This window comes from Penicillium brevicompactum, assembly GCF_028827555.1.
Source record: "Penicillium brevicompactum strain IBT 35665 chromosome Unknown utg000009l_segment0_segment0, whole genome shotgun sequence".
Classification (NCBI taxonomy): domain Eukaryota; kingdom Fungi; phylum Ascomycota; class Eurotiomycetes; order Eurotiales; family Aspergillaceae; genus Penicillium; species Penicillium brevicompactum.
The window spans coordinates 2,347,614-2,360,324 of NW_026623212.1; the positions used below are offsets into that span (position 1 = coordinate 2,347,614).

General features: G+C 39.6%; 2 protein-coding genes across 2 annotated transcripts; both read right to left on the bottom strand.

Moving 5' to 3' along the window:
* Positions 1-4,495: 4,495 nt before the first annotated feature.
* N7506_012328 (uncharacterized protein) lies at positions 4,496-5,770 on the bottom strand (the record flags this gene model as incomplete). Its single annotated transcript, XM_056961619.1, is given in 2 exon segments — positions 4,496-5,259; positions 5,275-5,770. 2 exon segments carry the CDS (start codon positions 5,768-5,770, stop codon positions 4,496-4,498), a joined length of 1,260 nt encoding a protein of 419 aa, XP_056806153.1.
* A 9-nt stretch (positions 5,771-5,779) lies between these two features.
* N7506_012329 (uncharacterized protein) lies at positions 5,780-6,465 on the bottom strand (the record flags this gene model as incomplete). Its single annotated transcript, XM_056961620.1, has 3 exons — positions 5,780-6,022; positions 6,059-6,114; positions 6,219-6,465. The coding sequence occupies 3 exons, from the start codon at positions 6,463-6,465 to the stop codon at positions 5,780-5,782; spliced, it is 546 nt and encodes a 181-aa protein (XP_056806154.1).
* Positions 6,466-12,711: the final 6,246 nt, after the last annotated feature.

Genomic DNA, 12,711 nt, shown 5'->3' on the forward strand with positions numbered 1-12,711 from the left:
GGGCTAATTATAAGCTAGTAAGAAACCAAAAAAAACTGCGTTTCGGGTACGAGCGAGAAAACACAATATATATATCTAAAAGATAAACTATTTCCGAAATTGGCTGTTCTAACAAGTTATACTATTAGGAGAGATATAGAAAATCTTGTAATTTATGAATAGTTATGGCCCTAAGATACACTTATACTGGTATGATTTCGTGATTGGAGAATAATATAAATAGGGTTTCATTTCTTTGTTTGTATTCCTTTAATCAACCATCTAGCTCTAACTCGCTATAAAGTTAACCTAACAATTAATTAGTAACTTAATTTATATATATTAGCTTAGAAAGGATAAATATTTCTAGCCGAGTAGCCCAATCCTTCCTTAATTTAGAGTAGTACCTAGCTTTACAACCCTCATAAAGTTGACTGTTATAAAGACTTCTGTTTTTGTTGGATGATGGAGGCCTCTCCACCCGAATTCTATTTTATTTTTTAATCTAGTAAACGATTCTCTTGGTGTATGACTGGTCTGAAACTGGTCGGCTTAACAAGCTGCAAGTTTTACAATATTAATGGTATACCCTGGTATTGTACTTTTGTTCTGGATAAAGACGAATTGTAATAGCAATCATTTTGCTAGACCACCTTTTGGACTTATATACTCATTTATTACACAGAAAACGGCCTATAATATTTATATCGCACATTCGAGTGTATTTTGTCTTATCATTATCCTTATAAAACTTAAAATAAAGACTTGCTTTGACTAACAGGCTAGATATCTTATTATAAAAAGCTTAATACATAGACCATGTCGTAACAGGTATTGTGTTCTTAGTCCAAAGTGGGGTAGTTGAGGCTAAAGCTACAACAAGAGAAGCCTTAGGATTCGATTTAATTAAAAGCTTTTCGTGTCATTGTCGGCGGAATAATTCGAGCTTGGTATTATTCTCCATGATCGTGATTAATAATTCACTTTAGGCATACACAAAGAGCGATAATAAATGATACATACGCTTCAAAAAACAGTGGAAGACCGGAAGGGAGACGTAATTTTATATTAAAAATTGAAATAGCGGTGGCAAGCTTATACAAGCAAACGTATATTAAATACACTACATTAAAATTTATAAAGATATTTATCTAAAACTAAAATTATAGATTGATGTACACAGCTCGTGGCCTAGATATCCGCCTCGATGCAAAGCGATCTTCACGAACTCATGTTTGAACAGAAATGAGATAGGTCTATTGTAAGCGCTGTTATAGAAGTGTAGGTATTATAATGGAAAAGATAAAATTCAATATGTGGGATAGAGTCTGAGCTAGGTCACGTTGTGAGGATTCTTATAATACTATGACAAGAAAATATTTGAATACGGCAGGGATGATTAAGAAATAGTATGTAAAAATTTTCTTTTGATCTAAAGGCTCGGCATATCTAAGGAAGTGGCTGATCGAGGGAGAAATTGTCTAGTAAAATGTGTGTTATTGCTTTCAAGAGACACTGAGCAGAGGTGATTACATGCTGAACGCTCAGGCTGCAGATCTATTTCCAAATTGAATTAAACCCATACTCTGTTTATATTACCGAAAAGGGAAAAGCGCATCTGCCGAGCTCAAGTGTTATGTATTCATGTACTTGATGCATGAAAAGGCCTTCCGACGAATTTCGCCTCAGCAATCCACCCTAACTACAACTTAGAAGGGCAGCGCTTCCGACAGTCTTGCTTCAAGTAGATTTCATAAGTAATTAAGTTTTATTATTAATATTCAATTATATAAAAAGATATAACTTAGTTATAATTTACTTATATATTAAACTATAACCATTTCAAGATTTAATATTAAAATTAAAAACTTGTCTACTTTCTATTTTTAATACGTTTTTACCTAATTCAAATACAAAACCTAAAGTTAATATAACAAAAAATACTAACATTCTATCGCCTCATCTCTATTTACACTACAGCTTACTCTGAGAGCAATTCAGGATTGGAACAAATCAGCTAAACCGCGAACTACCTATCATAATAAACTTCTCAAAATTTGAAGGCAAGACGAGACGATAATGATATATATAAATATAAATAGATATTCAGACTCCTCACAATCAAACTTATAGTAAGCCACAAACCTATATAGATCAATCGAATCCTAAGTTTTTCAATTCTACTTAAAATATATTCGTTTTTTAACTTCCTAGAAACGAACAGCATCGAAAACTCCGTAACTCTACACAAAAAAACACAAAAAAATCACAACCTCCCATTGGTCCTTGGGTTCGTACATTGTTTTTGCCAAATTAACCTCTGATAGAGCCGCTTCAATATCGTTGTATTGCTAGCCCGGTTATTTAACAGCTTTACAAATAGAAAATCAGATGATCAACAGGCGATTAGGGTATGTAGCTGAGAACAGCCATGACCAGAGAGTCGCCACCACTTACCCCACCAACCTATATATTAGAGTTTGCAAATATTAGAGTATCACGCCTACATATCTTTGACAAGTGATGGATTAAACAAATACACACTGGGCAGTGACTTTTCTAGTCAAGATTAACACTTTATTATGGCTGGAGGAAAAGTAAGATCTACTAATAGAAATACTAGAGGCGGATCATTTAATAGGTTTATTGGCCAGATTATATAGACAACTAAGGGGAGGAAGAGATGATTTAACTAGATAGTTGATATGGTCAACTAATTTCTATACAAAGAATGTTTTTTACTATCGTTCAATCGGTTTGACCTTATAGTTTAGTTTGTTTGGTTATATTGGGATCTTAGAGAATTGTGATGATATCCAAAACGAGTAACTACAAACAACTGTTTACTTCAACCCTCAGCTAAGCAGATTGTTCATTTCATCGGATCTATACTCCACTCTCTCTCCCTGCCATTGCCATTGCCATCACTTGATTGCCTGTTTCTTATTACAGTTCTCTAGTTACTCTATACAATCAACTTTTCAGCTGATTTAACCACCCATCCACACTTTCCTACCAAAATTTAATTTCTGACTTCCCAGTTACTTGGTTAACCAGCACAGTAGAAAACCCTTCTTCTGTGTTTTGTTTATTTGATTCTATCCCTCTGTATATTTTGTTAATTTGAATTGTGTTATTTAGGCTGCTTCGGTATTCTGTTCGTATGGTACAACCCTCCATTTGACATTTTAATGGAAAATGTTGCCTGAGATATTAAGATCACAAGAACAAAAGTGACCGACGCAACATAGTCCAGTGTTATTTTTAGAATAGTTAATTGATGGTGATAAATTGACCCACTTATTTGGCAAGGTAATAACCAGCTGTTTCTAGATGAAAATTAAATATTTCATTTATACGGGAAATAGATAACGGTTAAAAAATCGAAGATTTTGTAAAATTGACATACTAGTATCACCATAATTGATGCCTTCAATGATCCGTTCACTTGGATAAAGAAAGGCCGTCAATACCAGCCATTAAACGGACTGTGATATTTGAGCTATTGTGGAAGATCATGGAAATACACGATTTTTCAGTCACTAGTAACTCTCCATTTCTCACTTTCCAATCATTCCGCGCATCGGCTCACACACTATTCTTGCAATAACCCGATTGTACAATCTCTCCAGGGTCGGATTGTATTAATATGTAATCAACATATTTGCAGTGACATTGAAACTAGAATGAAGTAAGATCTGATTATGCCAATCAACATCTATACCTATTCTTTCCAATCTATTGCATCCTCTCCCTGATTACCCCATTTATCATTCTAGACCTAAAAAACGATCATCGCGAATTATATAGCGCTGGTCCAAAGGGAGGAAGGGATTGTTACGTATAATATATCGACATTTTGCAAAATAGTTGAAGGCAAGCGTTTATTTATGACCCCGACTGTTACACGGTAGAGAAAAAATTTATCGCAGCCAACAAATAAATACAGTGCCGACCGCTATCGCCTTCCATGTCGAACAACACAAAGAAGCTCTTTCAAACCCTAATCACATGGCACTCTGATCCATATATGGTTAGACCTGAATTTCAGGAGTTGTTCTGAGTGTGAATCGTAAGACTCGGAACAAGTAAAATACCAACTATGGTATTTAAACATGTGTTTTTACGGATCTAAACATACCAGGCCGACAACCAATTAGGTCTAATCTACCGCACGATATCCTCACCATACAGGCCCGGCGCTGGTTGCTTCTATTGACTTTGCCATATGACTTTATGGTCGGGATCCAGGAGAAGTGAGGTGATCGAAAAGACGTTTCAAGATATATAGCTAACTCGCAATACTCTGAGTGCCTTCCCTGTATTTGTCTTACGTTCTTTTCAAAAATATATTGTACATTTATTTGAGTCTGGAGTATATCAAGCAATTCGTCACGGCCTGCTCTACGGTAACGCCGTGCCATTATGATTGTGGTAGCTATCTGATATAGTGGATATATTGTAGTGACATGGCCATTCTTTCCATATGCATTATGGATATGCCATTATCTTCCTTTTAGTATCTAAGCCATCTTTTAACTTTGTCTATAGCCCGACATCCCTTGTTAGCATTGGAACTTGCGACCTCCCGGCTGTCTCGCATTTCTTCTACGTATATCCCTTCTGCCTTTTTCAGCTTGTCTTGATCCTTGTAGAGAATGCCAAGGTTGTTGGCTGTCATCAGAGTCGACGTATGATCTAGACCGAGGGCTTTCTCATAGCCTGTCAGTGCTCGCTGGAGCATCTCTTCTGCCTCTTTCAGCTTGCTCTGGTTGGAGTAAAGATTCCCCAAACTATGCAATGCTTCCCATAATTCAATATTGTCATCTAAAATTTTTAAATGACGCATATGATTAGCGTGTGGAAGAAGCCGTTGCTGAAGCTCTGAATATACTCTATCACTCGCACTGGGCACAGAGTATCCAACAGATATCAATGCTAGTTTATTAAGCTGCATTCGATTCACATCTTCGCTTTCGCTGGCAACATGAATGCACCAGTCCTGCACCACTGGGTGCATCGCATAGCTTCCTTCTTGTTGCTTACTCTCCAGAAGCGAGAATCCGATGAGAGATTTCACGCCGGCTTTGAACGCGAGTCCGCTTGATGTCACCTTGTTGAGCCAGTCCGGGATGTTTGAGCTGTGACGGACACACTCCACTAACTCGTACCAGATATCACGATTATCAAAATGAGCAAGTAGCAATAGAAGGTCTGCTGCGCTTGGATCTCGTCTCTGGATCTCAAGATATGAGATCATCCATGTTTGCAGTATATTGCCTTGTTGGTACTAACGTCCAGGTTTTGATTGTAGCTGTAGCTCAGACCAAGAATTTTGGTAGTACTGCAGGTACTCAGTGATGCTGGTTCCAGTTTCACGCATAAACACCCCGGCGATAATAATGGCCAAAGGCAGACCATCCAGACGATTGGCAAGAGTAAGGGTATCTCCATGAGTCAGCATGATCTGTAAGATCTTTTCATCCGGTGCGATCCTACCTGGATTGCTGTCAAAGTTGCTAGTGGTGTTCCTTGCTAATGAACCACTGCTTTGTAGGAGTAGCTCAATCGAGCTTTCGGAGTCAAGCCTTTGAACTGGGAAAGGCTCCCCTAAATCACTTAGCCTCTGAAGTCGAGAAGTAATCAGGATAGACCCATGGTCTGCGTTTAGGAAAAACTTCTCAATGTTATAATCATCAGAGTCAGCATCGTGAAAGGAGGAATCATAATCGATGTTGTCAAAAATAATTAGCCAGCGAGAGTTGCCATCCAATGCTAGCCATCGTAACATATACCTGGCTTATTGCTCCACATCTGTATCAATACTCGCTTCGTTACTCGAGGTCTGTCCTGGTAATTGGCTCAAGACAACACTCAACGATTGCACGAGCGACTCGCGATCCTTACCACTCAGCCAGAAGATCGCCGTAAAATCATTTTGATGATCTCGTGCGAAGCGAACCGCTAGCTGCGTCTTTCCCATTCCGCCAAGGCCATGAAGAACTGCAACTTTCCGTGACGGTGAGTCTTCTGGTTGCAAACACTACCACAGATTATCTAGCTCGCCTTGCCGTCCCACGAAGTTTGAAATCAAGGGAACTGCGTTAAGGTCTAGAGGGACATTGAAGCGATGAACTACACATGAAGAATCACATTTAGTCATGGTTCCAAACTAGGCAAGCAGTAACACAAATTGAAATTTAGATTCTCTCACCAGAATCCACAAGAGCGTCTCATACTATTGGAGTGCTTTGAATCTGATCGACCGGAGCCACCAAGACAAGTTCTTTGGCATAGACTACTGCCACACTCCGTTTGGTATAAGAGATCCTCTTTAGTTGGTCGGGCAAAGTTTGCAGCTATCCGCGGCGTCATTTTGGCTCGGACCCCTAAGATAAATTCAAGAACTCGACTATCTTCTGTGAGGTGATGGGCTTGAAGTGTAGCGAGGGTAGTCAACAGGACCTGAGGTGGCCGGTTAAGCATCCCTGTTCGCTGGAATTACCCGCCGCTCAACGCTTTCCCCAGATCGTATTGGATCACGCCTCCGGACGTTTCTGCTGGCTAGCTCACCACGATATCGCCTAGTCGAATGTCCGCTTTGCTGCTTGATACACCTCCACCGATTCCAATCATCAGACCGAACTGGATGGAGTGGAAGCTCGAGAGCAACTGCATTGCCACTGTGGCCGCTGATACATTTCTATATGCATCGCTTGGTAAGCTGGCAATAACGATGTTGTGATGCCCGATATTTCCCAGGATATAGTTGTTTTGGTCTGTCGACGGGCGGGGTAAACTCGGGTGTATTGCGTCCAACATTAACTTTGCGGCTGCCATCTCCACGGGTAAAGCGCATATCCATCCGACCGTGTAATCGTCAGGACATAAAGAGGAACTGGCTGCCATGATGTAATATAGGACCGTTGGCTTTCAAATCTGAATAGTTTCATATGAGTTCATTAGAGTTATAAGGCAAAAAAAGATGTCGTGGATCTTGGGAATGAATGTCAGTCTTGACAGGAGAGGCGGGGTGTGAGGCTGATGCTGAGGCGAGGCACCCTGCGCTCACAACCAATCAATTTTTGTAGTGGAGAAGGAATTGGTTGACAGATTGCCTGCTCCAGGATCGCCATGTTTGCTTTGTTTGCTTCGAATCTTCCAGCAAGCGTGTCTAGTTCTGAACCCTTGTATCTTCCATACTGGTATCTTTAGTTTCTGTTTTTGATGACCGCGTTCGCTACGAAACCAATTATTTACGCGCTATTCATATCTGTGTTAGCGTATCATGTGATTAGGATTTGAAAGAGGATCTTTCTGTTCCTGACATGGAAGGCGAATGCGGTCGCCACTGTAGCGATTGATTCTAGATATACAAGACGCAGTGCGGTCGTGATATGTGCCTCTTGGGCTGCTTCTGAGATTCGAGAAGCAGAGCGGTCGCGGTGTACACCTTTTCGGCTGCTTCTGAGATCGTTGAATCTCAGATCGTTTTTAATCCACTATAAATACAGATCACATATTTGTATTCCTAGAACACGTAGGTGTCTGATTGGTACCATGTTGAAGCTACGAGCGGCTAGTACGCGATGGACGCATTGGTACGAAATCCGCGGGGCTGTCTTAAGACCATATAGGGAGCGGTGAAGCCAGCACATAAACCCTACCTCTTCAAACCCTTCGGGCCACTTTATGTGAATAGACGAATCTACATTATCATGTTAGAATGCAGCAATAGTATCAGATTGGTTAAGCTTCTACCTATGTAATACAAGGTTGGCGATGATGCAGTGGGCCGAGATAGAAGAGATGATCTTGACATAGAACACGAATAACTAAACTAAAACATTTAGCCAGGATTATAAAGAATAACAGGAAAACAAAAGAGGGCCAGACTCGCGAGACTGAAGGTGAGATTTGTGGCAATTGAGCGTACGGCTATGATTTCTTTCCAGAGACTTTCTGGTATATCACTCGAATCCGCGGCTTTCAAGGGGCTATCATCAGATAAATTTATAAGATTCATATATCTAGTTCTATAAAGGATACAAATTGTTTCTTTGCCGCTTGTTGGAAATTAGGCTAGTACTTATCACTATAGTCCCAGTCTTCAATAGCCAGAAGAAAAAATTCTTTCGCTCAATAACTATTTGATAAAAAAGCTGGATACAAATATTTGTAATTTCTCGGCAATAAATTATACTAAATCCTAATAGAATATGATAGAAAAAGGAGAAGAGAAATTACATAAAAACTACATAACTATACACACATCAAGCTGATGCCTGAAATGCACAAATTACTTGGAAGCCCCTGGGCCGAATAGTGGGGATGACCTCATCAACTAATTCAACCTCAAGAGATCAAGTACTTATACCTACACTTCCAAAGAGTTATATAACATATCAACATAAGCCCCTCTAATCAATACTTTTACCGTTACTTCTCAGAAGAAAGTGCTGGTGGCTTAACATACAGCCTAAGATACGTCGATCCTCGATTATCCAAATCCAAACTCTTCTTATATTTCGAGCTTCATAAAATCTAGAAAAACAAATATCCAACCGCTCTAGTCTTCATTAGTAACTATCCCATCAAAGCTCTCCACCGTGTTTTTGTCAAACACTATAACGATGGAGAGGACTCAAGTACCATATAGATTACCATCGTATTAGTTCCAATCACTATGGCTGCTGAGAAATCCTACCACTATACCTAACAGCTTACTGATAGAGCCGTCTAGTTCAAGTATGAATACTTGTTCGAATGGCAGATCCCAGAACAATTTGTAGTACATATCGTCTCAATCCAGACACTTCTTAGCCGAGAGCTCAACCTAAAAAAGCATCTCGATTATGGTAACGACGAAAGCTCTTTATCCAATTTTTCGATATTTATGACCAGGATGGTCGAAGGAATATCGAATTCTTCGGCTGATTGCCATGGCTTTGGTATATATTTAGTATATATAGTACGATGCTTTGGTGCTAGGGTGCTAGTGCTAGAAATTGCCTTGTAGATTTTGAGTGATTGCTCTCGATATTTTAGTGTTATTACTAAGGATGGCTTTAAGAAATGGCAACCTTATACTGAGTATTTCTATTGGATATTAGATGGTATTGACGAGGGTATATTCGATTTCTAGCTTGTGGACAGCACCTTCATTCTCGATTATTGGAATTTTGTGGAATGGTCTAAATCTGTGAGGAACGAATTGGAATGGATGTGGGTGGATTATAGTGTGGACTTTTACTATGATATATGTACGGGGGAAAAATCGGATTATATTAGTAAAGAAAGGCAAAGATTAACGAAGTATGAGGAGAGTATCGAGACAGAGATCGAGGAGGAAGCTGTGGCTGTAGGCCTTTGACATGCTATTTATGTTTGAACATGATACTATCTTCTATGTCGAAATGAATGTCCTTTTACTGATAATTTTATAGTATTAGTAGTATTAGAAGCAGTGGTAGGATTTATTTTATATCTTAAGATATGTGTAATGTTGAGATCTACTAGAAAGAAAAATGACTACGTAGTAGATTATATGTTAAAATTGTAAATAGGCCGAATTGTAATTAGCAATCTCTGGTCTCAAAAAATGTCGCTCCTTGGCCACCATAGTCTCCGTCAATGCCGGCCTGCAACAAACCATGGAAGTCGACACTAATCCATCTGAATCATGCGCTGGTACCCTGTAACGCAACATTCCATTGCTGTGGTATTCACGGGTTAGAATTTTGATATTCAGAAGCCAATTTGCTGCATATGCATCATTTATTGGGTGGGGTAGTCTAGGCCTTCCTGATTGCAGATTGGGCACTCGAATAATGTGATACCCGAATATCGATGGTATTTTGCAACTAGCTGAATGAAAGAAGTTGGGGGTTTAGCTTGTAGACTAGGATCTATAGAGCGTGCGAAAAATAATTCTGATGAGATAATCCAAGATTATTAGCCTCTTTGTATGGCTCTACTAGTCTTTTTCATACTATAGATTTATCCCCGTTACTAAAGAATTAAGATATGTTCACTTCTCTGTTTTGTTAGATTGCTATCGAGCATATATGTTGTTGGGGATTTATGTTGAGTATATGATCTATATGGTAAAAGGTATAAGAGGCAACCACCGATCGCGCCAATTTCGCGTTGGACAAAGGTGACTATATGTAGTACTTGTTTGTAGTTAGTAGAAAAACGAAGTTATGGGCCAATAAGTAATTTTAAGATATGTGATATATCTAGTATTAGAACGAAGTACATATGTATGCGTATTTGACCAATTAGACGTGGATGCGACCGAGCAAGGCAAGCTAATATACGAGAACAACGCATCAGTATATGCGCTAAGCTGATAGAAGGTTGGTCACACGTCAAATTTGACGAGATTATGCTTCTACTTTCCTCTATTATGGTCACCTTTCCAAAAAAGCTATATTCATAGCTGATTCTCTATTGTATCCTAGATACGTTGTAATTCACTCTCGACATATATCTCTGTGAGTGTGTGTTGGCACTAATAAAGGGCTAATTAGATATTAAGTAGTCTGGCTTATAACTAGGTTATGCCACGCTTGGAATGCTCAAGCGAATTTATCTTACCATATCATCTATTCTTATGATATTTGTTTTATTAAATGTCAGATTTCAAAACGATCTTCGAGGGGATCCAGGAGATCTCTCGCTTCAGCTTCGAATTTTCTGCTCCAGTGGAAGCAACAATTACTGATGTGAGGCATCTGGCGTCTTATAACTGGATCGAAGCATCAATATCTACTATTGCTGTCCCGGGCAGTCCAGCTTAGTGGTCCGCTCTACTAGGATCTCGTCAAGTGAAGAAAGATAGCGGTCTTGTTTATATTTCTCAGAATGCCGCTTGTTATCCTGATAGCCCTCAAGAATCATTATTTCGCTCTCTTTATATTGAGTAATCCTTGTTCGACATAAACTTAATTGATATTGTGACCGATCGAAACAATATTCGCAAACTTCTGTCGTTTATCAAGCCGAATTTGAGCAAAAATGGTCTCGATGTATTCATCATCTAGGTGGATATGACCGCTTAGACTGCGATCTTCTTCTGTAACGAGATTGCTACCTATGAAGTTATTGGGCCGGGCGAATTTCGGGGCTTTGGATATGAATTCGAAAAAGCATATATGATCACTTAGGTTAAAGATAGCACTGGGTACTATCGCATAATCTTATATCGACTGGGTGGGCTGAGTTTTCTTGTGCGCTATGAGACAGACGGGTTTGTTGGAGATTTGAAATCCAGTGTAAAGGATGACGAATTAATAGGGGAAAATCTTGCCAATATCCTGAATTTCTTGTCCCTTATGCCGGAAATATCTTCTATAGACGAGCCCTCTATCAAATCCAAGTTGACCATTAAGAGAGAAGGTCGGATAGTATCACGGGAATCAACTTTAGAGATTAAAACTCGAGTTTTCTACAAATCTCTGGAGCTGACAGAGGTTGCGGCTCAACTCTGGATTTCTCAAACACCCAACCTTGTCCGGGCTTATCATCAACGTGGAATATTCTCGACACTAAAAGTGGAAGATGTCACTGGCGCGATGAAAGACTGGGAAAAGACTCATCAGGATGCTATTACAAAACTCGTTGTACTAATTAAATGCATTTTACGAGTGACTAGAAACTGGGGTGGTAGTTCCACTGTTAACTATGATCCCTTGAAAGACAAACTCGTGATTAAGAATAGTGAGAGAAGGAAGGTGCTCCCGGAGGATCTTTTTTCTCGATGGGAAATACCCATCCCCGCCAATGTCATCAAGAAAACCTCTGTGTATGGCCCAGAAGTTACTCAAAAAAGGCCCAATACTTGGAGACCTACTGCGGCACTTGACTAGGATGAAGTCCTTTCAAATGGTATCAAAGCAGAGCCGGCTAAACTTCGACCTTTTACTATATCCGCTCTTGCAAACGAACTAGAATCATAGAGCTCTCGTTGGAAATAGTGAAATCGATTCACTGTTCTGATTGGACTATACCTTATCAGATTTCTTACTTTGGTGAGGTCTGTCTTCCGCTTAGTTGAATTTACGGAAGAGTATAATGGGTATATTATGACACATGATGTTTTCATGTATGTTTTCGATGGATTGTTGATGCTGATTGCTATGGTCGATATGATTGTGTACCTCCCCACGGAGTATTTGGAACATGGCAAGGCTGGAACCAGACAGGACAAGATATCCATGGACCGCGGTGGGTGTGGTTGCTGCAGTATAGAATGTGGTACAATATTGGGACTTTTACTTGTTAGAAAGTTTCGAATTCAGCTTTTTTTTCTATGGTGAGCGGGCTATGGGCACTATCTAAGTGTATTAAATCCTAGATCCCATTATCTGTCAGACTGGTGCGGTTTGTCTGGTGACTCAATGCTTCGAGTACAGGGAGGATCGAAATCAGTTTCACCACCCGCACACAGATATTCTTATTCAAACCCTCGTTCTAAACACGCTAATCTGAATCCTGCTTAGCCTCATCCAAGAGCCGATTTGTATTGAAAGCCTGTATCATGCGTGTCTCGGGTTTGTAGATTACGTGAAAAACGCTTACACACTTCATATATAGTCAAGTGAACGAGGATAGGCCTAGATTATTTCGGTCTATAAATGTTCATCGGCTGTATACGGACGTTATCTGCCTCTTTTTAACGGCTCTGGTTAATATTCGCCGACGTCGAATTCCTTGGCGACATAACTA